Source organism: Wyeomyia smithii, chromosome 2 (genome assembly GCF_029784165.1).
Source record: "Wyeomyia smithii strain HCP4-BCI-WySm-NY-G18 chromosome 2, ASM2978416v1, whole genome shotgun sequence".
NCBI classification, from domain to species: Eukaryota; Metazoa; Arthropoda; class Insecta; order Diptera; family Culicidae; genus Wyeomyia; species Wyeomyia smithii.
Window position 1 is genome coordinate 45,500,309 of NC_073695.1, and position 15,199 is coordinate 45,515,507.

The 15,199-nt window shown below is 39.5% G+C and overlaps 1 protein-coding gene across 7 annotated transcripts in view; it reads right to left on the reverse strand.

Annotated features, from left to right (window-relative positions):
* LOC129721144 (transcription initiation factor TFIID subunit 4) overlaps positions 1–15,199 on the reverse strand; it is a 36,762-nt gene that overhangs the window by 7,903 nt on the left and 13,660 nt on the right. For 4 of the 7 annotated variants that reach the window (XM_055673343.1, XM_055673345.1, XM_055673344.1 and 1 more), the window contains 5 exons: positions 8,411–8,575; positions 7,760–8,014; positions 6,441–6,962; positions 6,263–6,376; positions 5,887–6,204 (listed from right to left, as the gene is read on the reverse strand). In XM_055673343.1, the coding sequence (XP_055529318.1) occupies positions 5,887–6,204; positions 6,263–6,376; positions 6,441–6,962; positions 7,760–8,014; positions 8,411–8,575 (1,374 nt within the window). The remainder of the gene's footprint in view (positions 1–5,886; positions 6,205–6,262; positions 6,377–6,440; positions 6,963–7,759; positions 8,015–8,410; positions 8,576–15,199) is intronic. The other 3 variants (XM_055673346.1, XM_055673348.1, XM_055673347.1) reach the window with 3 other exon arrangements.

The following is a 15,199-nucleotide window of genomic DNA, read 5'->3' on the forward strand; positions in this document are numbered from 1 at the left end:
TTCCGAATACCATAGAAGGAGACTGAATGATTCAAACACGATAGTATCTATTGTATCCAAGTTCACTTGCACTCAACATTATCGCGAGAAGCTTTGAGATATTATCGCCAGTGATACAAAACTATGAATCCAAATGAACGTTAGATTGCGTTCAATTGTTTGCTTGCCGGAGCAAATAGGTATCATCAATGCTTACGGAAATTGTAGCATGATGCATTAGCATCTGATACTTGAAATCACCAAGAATCATCGTGGTATATCACGGTGAAAGCACGATGTGGAGTAGCCGAATTACGCCTACAAGCAACCAACATTTGAAAGAATCATTGCGATCGCTTGAGTGCAATCGTTTACGATTCTTTCGTGAAACACTCGCTATATGTTGCTCGCTCCGCCTAAAGCAGGCAATACTGAAACAAAATCATCAAAGAAAGCTACCTTATATTTCTTTGCTCTAAGTTGTCTCTTGCAAGCTTGAGAATGTAACTTTTAATAGCGATGGTTTGCTAGGATTGAAAGCTTATAAATAGCACGTTAAGAAATGATACCCGAATGATTGTTATGCGATACGAGTTTTTCCATCCTTGCCTGTACCGTTTACAAGTTTTTGAAAAAAGCAACCCGCGTAAAAAAAACCCGACTGTATATCTATTTCCAAAAGCCAACAGCTCAATTAAATTTCATGGTTCGATCAAGTTCATAAGCTGGGTTATATAAATCTCACTATGAAAAAGTATAGAAGGTATCCAAATAGAGAAATTAAAAATAAATCTTCTAATAGTTATGAAATGTAACCAATTAGATAGAGAACAGCATGAATTTTTATTTTATTTTTCTAAGTAGTAAACAATGTCGCATACGGAAATTTTTCTCATAAATATATAAAAAAATATGAAATCCGTCGAGTCAAGAAAAAAGCAAAAAGAATGTGACATTTCGGTTCAGCGTCCCAGAGTTAAATAAAAACCACGTTTTTTCCATAATAATTATTTTATGATTGACAAGCATTTGTATGAAGTAACCCCCCCCCCCCCTGCGTCGGCAGTGGCAATGCAGTTTTCACTTGGTTGCATACAAATGGAAATCGAGTTAAACTGCACTGCAAAACGACGAGTGTCCAGTGCTCAACTCGTACAAGGCTCGATGCGGTACAGTTACCTTTGTCAGCATATTTTCCTTCAAGACATTAGTTTTAATTACATTCTAACAACTTTACCATCGAGACATCAAAATAATCTAGATCATGGACACAAACATTAGTTGACCTAATTGGATGGGGGGATTCTGTCTTTTTTTCTGACACTGATACAGTGTCATTTTTGGTTTATTATTAGTAGAAATTCTTATTCGGAACATTTAATCAATTTTTACTGGTGAACAAAAAGTAATGATGATATTTAAGCACCACAAAATTGATGGTTGACATCTTTTCATCAATTAAACGACATACTGATTATTTTATTCTTAAAATATTTCATCTAGGTTCAGGTTTCCACAGAACGTACTCCGATACAGAGCGGTAAGGCGTAGTCCTACGTTAAAAGTTTTTTAGAGCCCCCTGAAGAGTAGCATCTAGATTAGGTAGGTATATTTGGGTCTGTTACAAATAAAAATATTACTTGGTATTCGGTAATTCTGAGCTATTTTCCAGGGACCAAAAGTCACCATCTTAAACTTCAAAATGGCATCTAAAGTTGGTTTCCGATCTATCGATATCATCTCGATTCACGGGAGTTGGAACCATGCATTTCAAAATTTGAGGTCAAATTCAGGTCATTTTATGGGTTTCGTGTTTTTCATGGGGAAATGCTAAAAATAGCATGTACTTTTTACATCTGCAAAAATATGCAAAGTCGCAGGAAATACCAAGTAGTTTTGTCACATAACGTAAATAAGCACAGAATTGTCACACTACTTTACTTTTTTTCGCTTTTTGCCATCTGAATCCGCATCAGCATTAACTGGATCTCGGAAGTTATTCTGGTCCGGTAATCAACCACCGGTGATCCGTTTCTGGTGTTCAGCTCACATTCCAAAAACAACTTGAAAGTGACGGCAAAAAAGTATCGTTGTTAAAATTTCAACAAATTAAACTTCAAAAGTGATGTTCAATATGTACATAGTATAAAACAATGCCTCCATTTGCAAGATATATTAGGTGTCGTTTGCTCGAACAACCAGTTTTGTAAATGCTACATTACAATTTTCCGCATTTTGGAATGAAGAAAATCGGTTGAAAACTAACTGAATTATAAGCATTTGAAATTCGTGACGCTCTCGATGTTTCGGTTTTGAACTTGCACCCCTATCATAGAACGTTCCGTAAGACGCAATTCTACGTTAAAAAATCGATTTGCAGCAACCCCCAGAAATTAGTTTGTTTGATAAGGTGTGGCTATTGAATAACTAGACTAATTACTGTTACAGGAAAATTTCAATTGCAGCATCTCCCGTGATTGTAGAGAAATCAGTCTGGCCATAGCCGTCGTTTATGCAAAAGGTGTTTGGCGACATCCATAAATTACGTAACGCAAAATACCCAACTTTTGGACTCCCACCCCATCATATGTAACGAAACGTAACGCCAACACCAACCCCCCATTAAAACTACGTAACGCTGAAGAAAATTTTTGTTAATGAAAATGCTCGTTTTTGGAGAGTTTCTTCAGAGATTTTTTGTTACCTTACGCTGATCTCACCTCCCCTCTCCCCTATGTAACAAATCGTAACGCTCAATAGAACCCCCCTCCGCCTTTGTTTCGTTTTTCCGAAAACATGAAAAACATTAACTGGATTCCTCAAGCCCGATCTTTTGATCAGCATTACCTGCTACCGACAGCTGAATGCTTAACTCAGTGAAAAGTAAGCAAAAAAACGACTCGAATCGTGAAAGAAAAAGTCATGGGTTCTTCACCAAGACACGCTCCGTCTGTTTAGACTTTTCTAGCCAAGCACAACATACCATCGACCACACCATAGTTTTAGACCATTTGCTTTGTTCATATGAGTTGGCACCATGTGTCTTTCATCTTTCATCTGCGACATTTTAGCAACTTTAGTAATATTGCAGCATATGCACGAAAAGTTTTGTCGTGAATATTGCCATCAAAAGAGGGTGACAAGATAGTACCAATTTGAAAATTAAATTATTTGGATCAACAAATCCATAAGATTCTCACCACAGACCTTAAGGGGCCATCCACATACCACGTGGACAGAATTTTAACGATTTTGACCCCCCCCCCTCCCCCTCCGTGGACAACTGTCCATATAAATTCTAAAAAAATTGTATGGACCGTGGACATTAACCAACCCCCCCCCCCCCCAAGGCTGTCCACGTGGTATGTGGATGGCCCCTAATAGAGAAATAAAAAAATAATTTCCTTAATACTTGTTTGTTTTATTTTTCTCCGTTAATCATGTCGTATTGCAACTGAAAGCTTCATCAAAATTCGAAATCGAAATCAACAAAATGTTAACAATTCATCAATTTAAATGTTTTGAATGATAATCTGCTTTGTCAGCTATATGAAATTTCATATGTCCTTGAGCCATACACTGTTATCTTAGATTTACGATCTTTTTTTTTCGAGCAATAAAGACCAGGCTTGTAAACGGTCACCATTTTCATTTGATCTCGCTTCCTTAGCGTGCGTCACAGTCGGTTTTCGCTCGTAAATGTAAAACAACCAAACCATCGCCGCTCAGCTCCTAGAAAAAAAGGATAGTCAAACGACACTCGCGTATCAAAGATATGCACAGTGACGATCGTTTAGCGATGTTATTTCGGCCGATTTCTGTCTACTTCGTTCATTTATGTTGAGAAATATTATTACAAGATCAATGATATAAATAATTTCCAGAATACACACACTCAACGTGCGTAATTCTCATTTCTGGAAAAAATGTCAAAATACGTTTGAGGAAAATATCGTCGTGATGGCGATACTCATTTGACTTGTTTGTTTAAGAATGTATTCAGACAGCGAGCCTTGGTAGCGTCAGAGGAAGAAAAAGACGATTATCGCAGTGAAAAGTGGTTCTACCGTGACCATTTCGAAGCCTGATAAAGACAAACAGTGCAAATACAATCACTTCTATAATCAACAGAAAGAGTGTCATATGATATTTTATTCGAAAAACTCAGTAGAAATTATTCAGCATAAAATAATGATGAGATCGATTTTCGAAATCAATTCTCGAATTGCACATACATTCAAAAACGTTAGTAAAAAATTTTCCCTATTCCAGAATTATATTCTTAATTTTATGAAACCGCACACATCTTTCGTCTAACATTCAACGGTATTCAAGCAATTTTAGAAATCTCTTTTAGAAAAAAATCAATACAGAAACACTTCAGCTTCAATAATAGGTATTATTTCATAAAGCAAATTATTGTTAGGCTTGAATAACTTCATCCCGTTTCAAATTGGCTAGAACCCCCCCGCAAAACGGCCACTAACCGAGATATGCTCAAATAGTCGGCTTCATCGTTGACCGCATTGTCCTGTTGTAACATTTAGTTTGGAACGAGATTATTAAGGTGGGAAGAGTGAATTTTAGCAGTGTATTATATAAGATTCCAGCAGAGAGAAATTTAGTGTTTATACTATTTAGCAAAGAACAAACTCGAGTACGACGAAACGGATCTCAACTGTTACAGCTCACACATCCAATGTAGATTAAAAAATATATCATGCAGATAATAATACATGGGATAATAAATATATATATATATGTATAAATGAACAAACCATCAACACAGCAAAAGAAACAAAGGGTTTTGCGCGAGCGAATCCTAGAGCTAAGAAAAAGTAAGTAGGGTAAGTTTCCTCAGAATGTTCATCCATCACCAACAACTATAGAACCAGAGGAGAGATATTTATACCACTAAAGTTTTCTACTGATTTCTAACTTCGCGAACTTGCCGTTCAAGGGGTAGCAATTTAATATTAACAAAATAACAAAGGCGAAATGTCACAAGCAAGAATTACATAGTAGATGTGTTAATAATAATTATCGAAACTTGAAAACCGGATCACATTAGTAGGTAATGAAAAAAAAGTACCGAGAGCATTATATAAATAGGGCAACGAAATAAACCGGTTGCATGCAATTTTCTTTACTATTGTTTAACGGTAGAAGGAAATAAACCGTTTAAGACAGCGTTTTCGTTATTATCCAGTAGCAAGTAACAGCAATTAATAGTTGAACTCCGCAGTTAAAATACTGAAAATATGTGAGATTAAGCTAAAAAGTACCTAAAAGTAAAACTCTTCATTAAACAAAACAAAAAATAAAACTCACTACCAATTCTTTTGAACTTTTCATTCGTAACTCGTATAGTTTAAAGTTTTTTTCACTTAAAATAAGGGCAAACTACTCTACAAAGTATAATAAGCGCAAGCATTTTTGAACGTATTTCTTTTCTTTTCTACTATTTTTTTTTCGATGTTCAAAATACAGAGAAAAAAATCTACAGCACACAAACACATACACAAAACGGCTGTACATTGGTTAACTAGTATAACATTTGTGTGCTGTGGATTTTTTTCCTTTTTTACATACACAAAAATAAACAGGACAAACGGGGACAAAAAGGTAGTGCAGAAAGTATTAAACTTTATAGTTTTGTGTCAATGATTAAGAAGATTCCCGAATAGTAGGGAGAAACTAATTTTAAAAAAAAGGAAAATGGGGCTAACTGTAGAAAATAATTTTGAACGGTTATTATATCGGACTGTACACTACGGGGGAAAACAAACTAAATTTCTCTAAACAGCTGCTTTTGGAGTAAGGTGAAAGGATAGGATGGGATTGGAAGCATTGACAATGGACTGATTTGACCAGGGGTAAGACGCAGGAGAAGGTGGGTAAACTTACCGGTAACAGTGCTGGGGGCGTCGTTGAGATCGTCTGAGGCAGCTGTTGGCTTGTTTGCACAATCGTCGTGTGTCCTACGGTGGCAGTCGCGTTTGGTCGTATCTGTTGGGTCGTAATTTGTCGTGGTCCAGCGGTGATGGTCGTTTGCTGTTGCTGAATGGGTGTTTGTATTCGCACCGGCGTGGCCGGCCGTATCGTTGTTTGCCCTATTCGGGGGACCGTCGCCGCACCGGACTGCGTCGTGAGCATTCGAATTTGCGTCTGACCGACCATACTGCCCTGGGTGACGATGGTTTGCGTGACGGGACGAATTTGGGCCTACAAGAGGTGTATTTTTAGTTTTGAATGGCCATGCGCTGGGAATGGCGATACTTACGGGGATCTGCGTTAACGGCGATCCCGAGAAGGCTACATTTGCCGTTGGAGGGTTTATGCCCTCTATCGTGATCTCCTTGGTAACGAGCGATTGCCTCAGCAGTGGTAGACTTTTCTGTAATGGAGAGTGGAGTAAATTAGAATGCGAAACAGAACACAAATCAACTACTAGACCGTACCTTTAGAAACCCTATAAGACATGGTTGCGGACTTGCATTGAGCAGCCGTTCTAGTCGTTCGCAAAATTGTTCCGGCTCGACATTGGCATCCACCAACTCTTGGATCAGAGTCCGCACGTTCTTCTCTACCGGTTTCGGTTCTCGCTTCGAGAGTTCGATGAGATTAGTTAGAAATTTCCTGCATTTTTCTTTGGTATTGTCCAGCGAGTTTCGTTGCTGGGCGGTTTGGGCACCGGTCGTGGTCGTTACGACTACAGTCTGCGGAGCTTGCGGTTGCTGTTGGGAAGTTACTACCACTTGCTGCTGCTGTTGCTGGGTGGTCATTACCGTCGTTTGACCCGTGACATGTGATTGTGCTTGTGATGGTGTTGTAGAGATGGTAATGTGCTGTTGAGCAGCCAGCGCTGGAACGGGCGCAACCGAGGCTACCGGAGTTGACTGTGTACTAACGAAGCTGGTTGGCGTGGTGGTGATCGATTGTGAATTGACGATAATCGTGCCGGAACCGGAGGAAATTGGTTGCTAAGAAGGTGGAAAATGTTTAGCGTGGTTTGGCTACATATGTCCAAACTTTCTAAATGCTACTACTGACAGTCAATAAAACGTAAAAACTTATAACTGAGGTAACATTGCACAAACGGAAGCTAACTCAGCAACTGAAAGGGGGAACCAAAAACTGAATCTCCCTTCTGCTTCAAGGAAAGCACGCCGCCAAACGAAAGTATGATTGAATGAATCCATGCTAGGCTTATAAAAACAAAACAAAATATATTTTTTGGTACAAAATCTAAAACGAGTAGACCAAAATTTATGCACAGTTGTTTTCTAAGAAAGCGTATAATTTTGGGTACCAGAAGTATAATTATTTATCAGCCAATTGTTTCTAAAGAGGAGAAATTTTTTTGATTCCTCTTCGACCTTTGAAACTATTTTTAAAAAATTTTAAAAATCAACAGCAGCTAATCTGCTCTCTACTCGAGAAATCAGTTAAAATCTATGCGAGACGACACTAAGTTACGAATTGAGTGACCCGATGCGCAAACCATTGTGAACCGGGTTGTGTTTCGGAGCTAATTTCGGTAAGAAAGTTTCACATTCGCTCGACATAGATTGAAATGATATACTTACTCGAATCCAAAATAAAACGGCATTCGCAAATGTTCAAAAAACAAGGAAACAAAAGATTAACCACAGAACAGAAGAAAAAACTATATCCAAAAGCCGGTTCGGCGAGAAAGGCCGAGAAAAAAAAACGAATACAGAGTATAGGGATAGAATACTGTAACAGGCCAACCAACGGTGGATTCTGTGGTAATTACATTTTGCTTCTGTTTCACCTGTTGCGTGGTGACAATGGTCTTGCGGAGGGCTAATGGAGGACCGGTAAACCTACTTACAGCTGGCACGGTTTGCAACCGTATCGTCTGATTCGTCGCCGACGTCGCGGTCAGATTGGCGGGCGTGATATGCGTTCCGGACGGGGCCGGTCCGATCCGCAGCAGCTGGAACTGGCCCTGCTCATTTTTCAATAGCAGCGTCGAGCCCGGCTGTCCTTGAAGGGCACTTAGGGTAATCTGGTGGGAGTGGAATAGCGAAACAAACAGTTAGAATCGACCCAGTGTTCATTATTATTCTTCTACATCAAAAACGTAAAAAAATAATTCTCTACATAACGTGTTAATGGCACAGTTAATTGATTAATTAATTCAGGAGGGAAACAAAACAAATCAAAACACAACGAGCAATTGTTTGCCATATTATCATACTTGAGACAGGTAGAATCATACTGTTTTAGTGTCCATTCCAAGAGTGACCAATTAATTAATCAATGCAATGAATGTGATGGAGACAAAACAAAAAAAAATAACTATGATAGAATCAAACCTAAGACGAAATTAGAAAAATAAAAGTAGAAGAAAAACAAAAACGGAAACGAAACAATAGAGATATAAACATGAAAAGGTTCTTACAGCGTTTGCGCTTGGTGGTCTAGTACTAACTATTTGCTGACTACCAATAACAACTCTAGGTGATACAGCGGCAACAGTTTTTTGCTGTGCTTGCGTGGGCGGTGCGCCGGGTCTAACATTTACAATCTGTACACCAGCCGGTAAACCGACAATATTCTGTGTTGCCTTCGGAAAGTAGTTTTGTGTTTTTTTTATTGTTGGGTTATTACAATTGGTGGTTCGTTAATTGTGTTTGTGAGACGAAGATAGCGCAAAAGTACCAGCGAACAACGATTTTGGTTTGGAAATGAAAATAAAAAAGAAGAAAAAAATACCAGTTGTGAAACTTTTGGTTTTTTCATTTTTGTTTGATCGATGCTGAGTATTATTCTGAAACGATTGCATTGCTAGAGAGGCAGAAGTATTAGGTGATTGAGCGGTTAAGGAAGAGCGTCGGGTGTTCTACTGAGGGTTGGGCGGATATGCTTGGAGGTGGGAACGTTGCGAGGGACTATGTGAGTGATGCTCGTGTGTGTTTGGCTAGTGAATCTACGATAAAAGAATACAAAGGTTCGTTGAGTTAGGCTAATCTAGAATTAAAATAATCGATTAGTAAAGAGTGGTATCAGTCATTAGACATTAAAGCAGAGGAGTGTGAGTGTTTTCGGTTTTAGCGTTATTTATATTCTATTAAACCTGAAAAGCAAAAAACTACAAATAGCCTTTCTTGTCGGGTAATGGTAAATAGCGTGATTCGCAGGGAATTCATTACAAATTGACCTAAAGTACCAATCTGTTTAATTTATTAGATAAACAAATATACTATTTCTGACGTAGGTAAGGCTCAGAAGTTGAGTTGGCTCAACTCGCTCATGTATATCAAATGAGACGAGTTACACGTCGAAGGTTCTGTAATAAGACTCTGAATTTTCCCGTCACTAGTCGTCAATGATAATTAAAATATTCCTCAAACTTGCGAAATGTTTTATTCTCGTTTCCCTAACGCAGACATCAAAGAAGTAGATAAAACGATTATAAGTATATGGTTTGTCTTATTTCCTCATCTATACGGATGTGTATGGCCTTTGTAGTAAACTGTATTCGCTTCCGTGTGTACTAAAGAGCGTTTTTGAAATATATTCTAATGCTTGTTATTCGAGATAGACGGCGTTCAGTTCGGCAGAGCAATTATCAGGATACGCTAAATTGTCGTGATTTCGTAGAGGAAACCTATGGTACCACTCGTCCATTACTCATTCTGCCTTCCAAACCTTGACGATTACCCAGTGCACACCTTGATTCTTTGTTTCACCACCTTTGTTATTTCAATTGCTCTCGCTGGGAAGTTGGTGCGCATCGAAGAACTGCTAAAGCTTTCGATCACCACACACTCGTTCATAAAGAAAAGAGATTATCGTCCAAGCCCCTGCGCATGCCAGCTTGGAGCACGTAATCTTTGCGGAAACTTGTCAGCTTTCTGTAGAACTTCCGTGTCGTCTTCTTAGTACAATGCTTCACGATCTCGGTTTTCTTGTTGGCGCTTCTTTCTTCGGAGGATCCAGTTATTTAATAACGTTAATGACGCCGAGTTGAAAAATCGACCACTAACCCCTCCTTGCACATCCTTGCACTGATCGCGGCTGTCATTCCATCACGCGTTGGTGCACATTTTAGTGGTAAATCAGGAAGATGACCGGGAGTACGACGTCATCATCTTGACGGAGATTTGGTAAAAGACGATATCAATTCCCTGCAGTTGTTCAACCAAAGATACTGTGTATACGAGGATCGGTTTCCTGAATGACTGGTAGAACGCGAGGAGGAGGCGGTTCTCATAGCTGTCGAGCATCTATTTAATTCGACTCTTTGGTTGATTTGCATCGATGATAGCCCAGAGCATCTCCACACTCGTGGAACTCGCTATATCGCCAACCTGAATCAGCTTTCGTTGGCAACTTTTTTATTGATGGTATGACGTTACTCCACATTAGACAGCTGAACTTAAGGACAAATTATTTGAACCGAAAGCATTAGCTATTAGTTGTGAATGAAGAGACTGTATCGATATGTCACCTTACAGAACCTCCTGAAGCGCTCATTTCCGTTGACGTTTTGCATTTTCATTGTTTGGCTCTCGTACGCTTCAGTGAACTACCTGATAATCAACTGCTTCCGACGACAACGAGACAGTTCGATTCTTCAACGCAATGCGTAAACAGCTATGCTTGAGATTCGTACTAACTCGTCTCCCGAGAATGTCACATCCATGCAAAATATACTAAAAACTCAACCAAAGCGGTTTTCAGCTTTCGGTAATGAAAATTGGAAGGGACATGGTCTACTCTCAAGTATGTTTTTGGGCTACGAAACCTTGAAGGTTCGTACACTCAAGGAACGTACAATCTGTTTGTAAAAGGCTCTGCTAGTGTATTTGAACGGAATTCCTTCCACTGTGTTAATCAGTGACACTGTTGAACTGTACACGCCGTTAGAGGCAATGTTAGAAAGAAATCGATCAAATTTCCAGTTTAAAAAACGGTAACAAAAGTGACGAGTCTAACAATAGTGAAGTTGCTTCACTTTGCGATGTCTTAATATTTTTCGAGATACTGAGAAAGGCAGAATTTTTTTATAGTGGTTTAAACCCTGAGGTCATTCGCCACTCGAACGCAGAGCTCTTTTGAGCAGCAAAATCATATACACTAAAGTCGCTTTTTACGCGGGGGATACGTGCCGCGTAAAAAAAAACGCGTAAAAAAACCGCGTAAATTCCGGAATCCGCGTAAAAAAAAATCGCGTAAATTCCGGAATCCGCATGAAAAAAAAAAACGCGTAAATTCCGGAGTCCGCGTAAAAAAAACCGCGTAAATTCCGGAATCCGCCAAAAAAAAACCATCGTTAATTTTGCATTCCGAGTGAAGGGAAACCGAAATCCAGGCAAAAAAAATACCGCGTAAATTCCGGAATCCGCGTAAAAAAAACCGCGTAAATTCCGGAATCCGCGTAAAAAAACCGCGTAAATTCCGGAATCCGCGTAAAAAACCGCGTAAAAAGCGACTTTAGTGTATTTCACAAATCTACTACAGTTTACATCACAGTGCCTCAAATCCATAGTACAAATCCATGGAAAATATGCCAATTTCAAAACCGTCAGCCGGGGTGAGATTGTGCCAGTGGAGGTGAGATTGAGCCATCCAACCCGTGACTTGTCGGCCATCTCTTCCGGGTCAGAAGACTAGTCTTTCTTGGTTAAGTATTCAAGGAAACTTATTCAAGAAAGATTGGTCTTGTGATCGCCATTGGATGGCTGACAAACAATGGATTTGTATGGCACAATCTTACCCCGGTTTACGGTATTCTTTCACTGTCATTTTTTAATCGACCGAAATTTTGGACAGGTGTTTCCTACCATTTTGCACTATTGAAATTTTATTTAACCATGACTAATTTTTGCGAAGGGCATATGGAAAAAGCACTGATGATCATATATATTTTTCAAGTCAGAACGGTTTGTTTTATCTAACTGCTGCATTAAAATAAATAGACAAGAATTGCCGGCATGGGTTTGGTTTCACACGCACTACCAAAATACCTATTCAGCATCAATCGTAGTAATCCATGAGTGAGCAGGAAAAAATTGACATCTCTATCAGTCGAACTCTAACCGTTGCTATGGCGAAAACAATTAAGCTACTCCGTTCAGAAGTGGGCGCGTTTAAAGAACGGTACCCCGCCGCGTCAAAAACGAACATCGTGCGGCTCTTTGTGGACGGCAGGAGTTCGCGGCATCTACAACATCTTGATACTATTGGACAACAATCAGAGCATCGAAAGAAAGCCCGGTTTCAAAAGGCCGACGACCCTGAGGGACAAGAAGCTCCAAAAATGCTGAAGAGGAAGACCAACGGAAAAGTAGCTACATCGCTGCGTGCGCTCGGTCGGGAGGTCGGTGCAACCGGCGAAACAGTGAAAAAGTACCTTTCCCATCACATCAGTCCCATCCACTGGCCTCGAAGCTGCAGGCAATGACACATCGGCATCGGCTGAATAAGATGGTCAAGTCGTTTTTCTCGGCGAATCGCGACGTGGCGGTGGTGATGGACGACCTATCGAGAATTTCTGAGCCAACATGAAGCGTAAGACCTACTCCAACAATTTTGTCGCGAGAACCGAGGAGGAATTGATAAACAAAACGAAAAAAAAAACTCAAAACATGCCTACACGCATGTTTTTGTTTGCCATGGCAAATGTTCTGGCTAATTGCCGGAAAGCCGCTCGCAAGGGTGTAGTATTTTTTGCAAGTACTAATTACCTTCTATGGGAAATCGAACTCAATTATCTGTCTTAGTTTTCTATCACCATTCGAAAAAAGTCCATTTTTTAACCCTCTCTTTACCATGGTTACTCTAGAGCATCATAAATAGATATTTTTTATCTTGAAAACCACAAAAAGTTCAATAAACATTGAGAGTTGCCATGAGAAAAAAAAGAGAGAGAGTTTCAAAGAAATCATTTTTAAAATCTTGACCAAGATGATTTGTTTGATTTATGATGTCTTCAGCAAAACTGTAAATACAGTAAGGGCTTTGGCGTCGTACACAAATTACGTAACGCTAAAAATCTAGATTTCAGACTGTTCCGAAAATTATAAATACATCTTCTTTCTTTTATAAAACAAAAAATACAGGATTTTTCGGGTCATTTTATTCTGAAATATAGATAATAAGTGTTTTCTTTCCAGTTTCAATTCAAGTTGGGATTATTTTTCGTAGGATACGCGAGTTCTCTAACTTTTCACTTAACACAACTCATAAGCTTTTGCACAGTGTTTTCTCCGACCATTTTTACCACTTTAAGCCAATCTTTTTAAAATTTTTCAACATTGTCCGCTGGTTTGACATATTTCCTCAGCTTTGCCTTGGTCAAAGCCCAAAAAGTTTCAATAGGGCGAATTTCAGGGCAGTTTGGAGGATTCATCTCCTTTGGGACACATGTGACATTATTTGTGCATCCTTAGAGTAATGGCAGGAAGCAAGATCGGGCCAAAGGTTGGAGGATTGTTATGCTGCTTAACCATGGGTAACAACCCTTTCTGCAAACACTCTTTCACGTAAATTTAACCATTCATTGTGTCATTCGTAATGAATGGACGAGATATTTTCCCACATTCACAAATGGTTTGCCAAACCATTACCTTCTTGCCGAATTTTCGGTGTAAATGGCTTTCACTGGTCCAGGGTCCCTTCGGTGATGTATAAAATTGCGGTCCTAGCAGAGTCTTATAGTCCAGTTTTATGTAGGTTTCGTCATCCATGATAACACACCCCATTTTTTTGGTCAGAAGTTTGTCATAAAGCTTCCGAGCTCTCGGTTTCACAGATTCAGCTTGTTTTGGATTTCGTTTTGGCTGCTTCTGCTTCCGACGGGTCTGCAGACCCATTCTTCCCTTGGCACGCATAACGTTACTCGCCGAGGTTCCAAGCTTTCTCGTCACATCTCGTACTGATACTGAAGGATGCCGCTTGTAGTATTCCTTAACCTTTTTGTCTATTGTAGGATCAACAGGCCCGGGTTTTCTACCACGTCTTGGGGCATCAGTAAATGTGCACTCTTCACAATACTTCCGCAATGCGGTTTGAACTGCTCCGACAATTATACCTTCTTCTCTGGCTAATTTTCTTGTAGAAAGACCACTCACGGTGCCTCATCTGTGCACAATTCGCTTTCTTTGCTCGGGAGAAAGGCCACGCATTTTCAAAATTTCGCACTAAATTTTAGAAAAAATGACAGCATCTGTTTCTTTTGGATGTAAACAACAGGACGCAGCCAACGTTTGGTTGAATACTGCACGTTATTTGGAATGACGGTTGATCGTAAGTGTATTTATAATTATCGGAACGGTCTATATTCTCAACGAAAAAGTCTTAGTATAGCATTTTTGTCGTTCCAGTAATATATTCACCGCAGTAAAAAAAAATCCCTAAAAAAGGGTTGTAAATAAAATATTTTTAAAACCTCACTTCTTGAAGATCTGAATTTTACAAAAATATTTGTAGCGTCTATACGGTTTATTTTATTGGTATAGTGTCTTCGGTGGTTTTCGTAAATTATATATATTCAAATGATAATTATTAGGATTGTGACTTCCGGTTTCCAGGTAATGCAAAGCCTTGGTGTTACATTCCGATTCGGAACTCGACCTTCTGTTTATTAATACACATACTTCGCAGCCAACTGTTTAGTGTACAGGACAATTGCGGGGCTAGGCGCTACGGTCCTACTGACACTAACAGTCTTCTCCCGAGCCGAGGATCGAACCTACGACGACTGGCTTGTTAGGCCAGCATCGTACCTCGGGACCAGCTGGGAGAGACAACGGTTTCCAGAAAAAAGGCCAAAATTTGACCAAATATTATCTCATGAGGCGACATCCATAAATTACGTAACGCAAAAACCCAATTTTTGGACCCCCACCCCCATATGTAACGAATCGTAACGCCAACACCTACCCCCCATAAAAATTACGTAACGCTGTAGAAGGCTTGCTTGATAAAAATGCTCGTTTTTGAAGAGTTTCTCCAGAGATTTTTTGTTACGTAACGCTGAACTCACCTTCCCCCCTCCCCTGTGTGACAAATCGTAATTCGGTCAATTTTGTTTTTTTCCAGAAACTGTGAGTAACCATTTTGGAATTAAAAATGGCCTCTGTGGTCGATTCCAGGTCTCTGGGCATCGTCCCTATTCCAAAACTACTAATATGAGGTAGTTTTTGTCAAGTTTGGCTGATTTCCAAAAACCGGAAGTCACCAT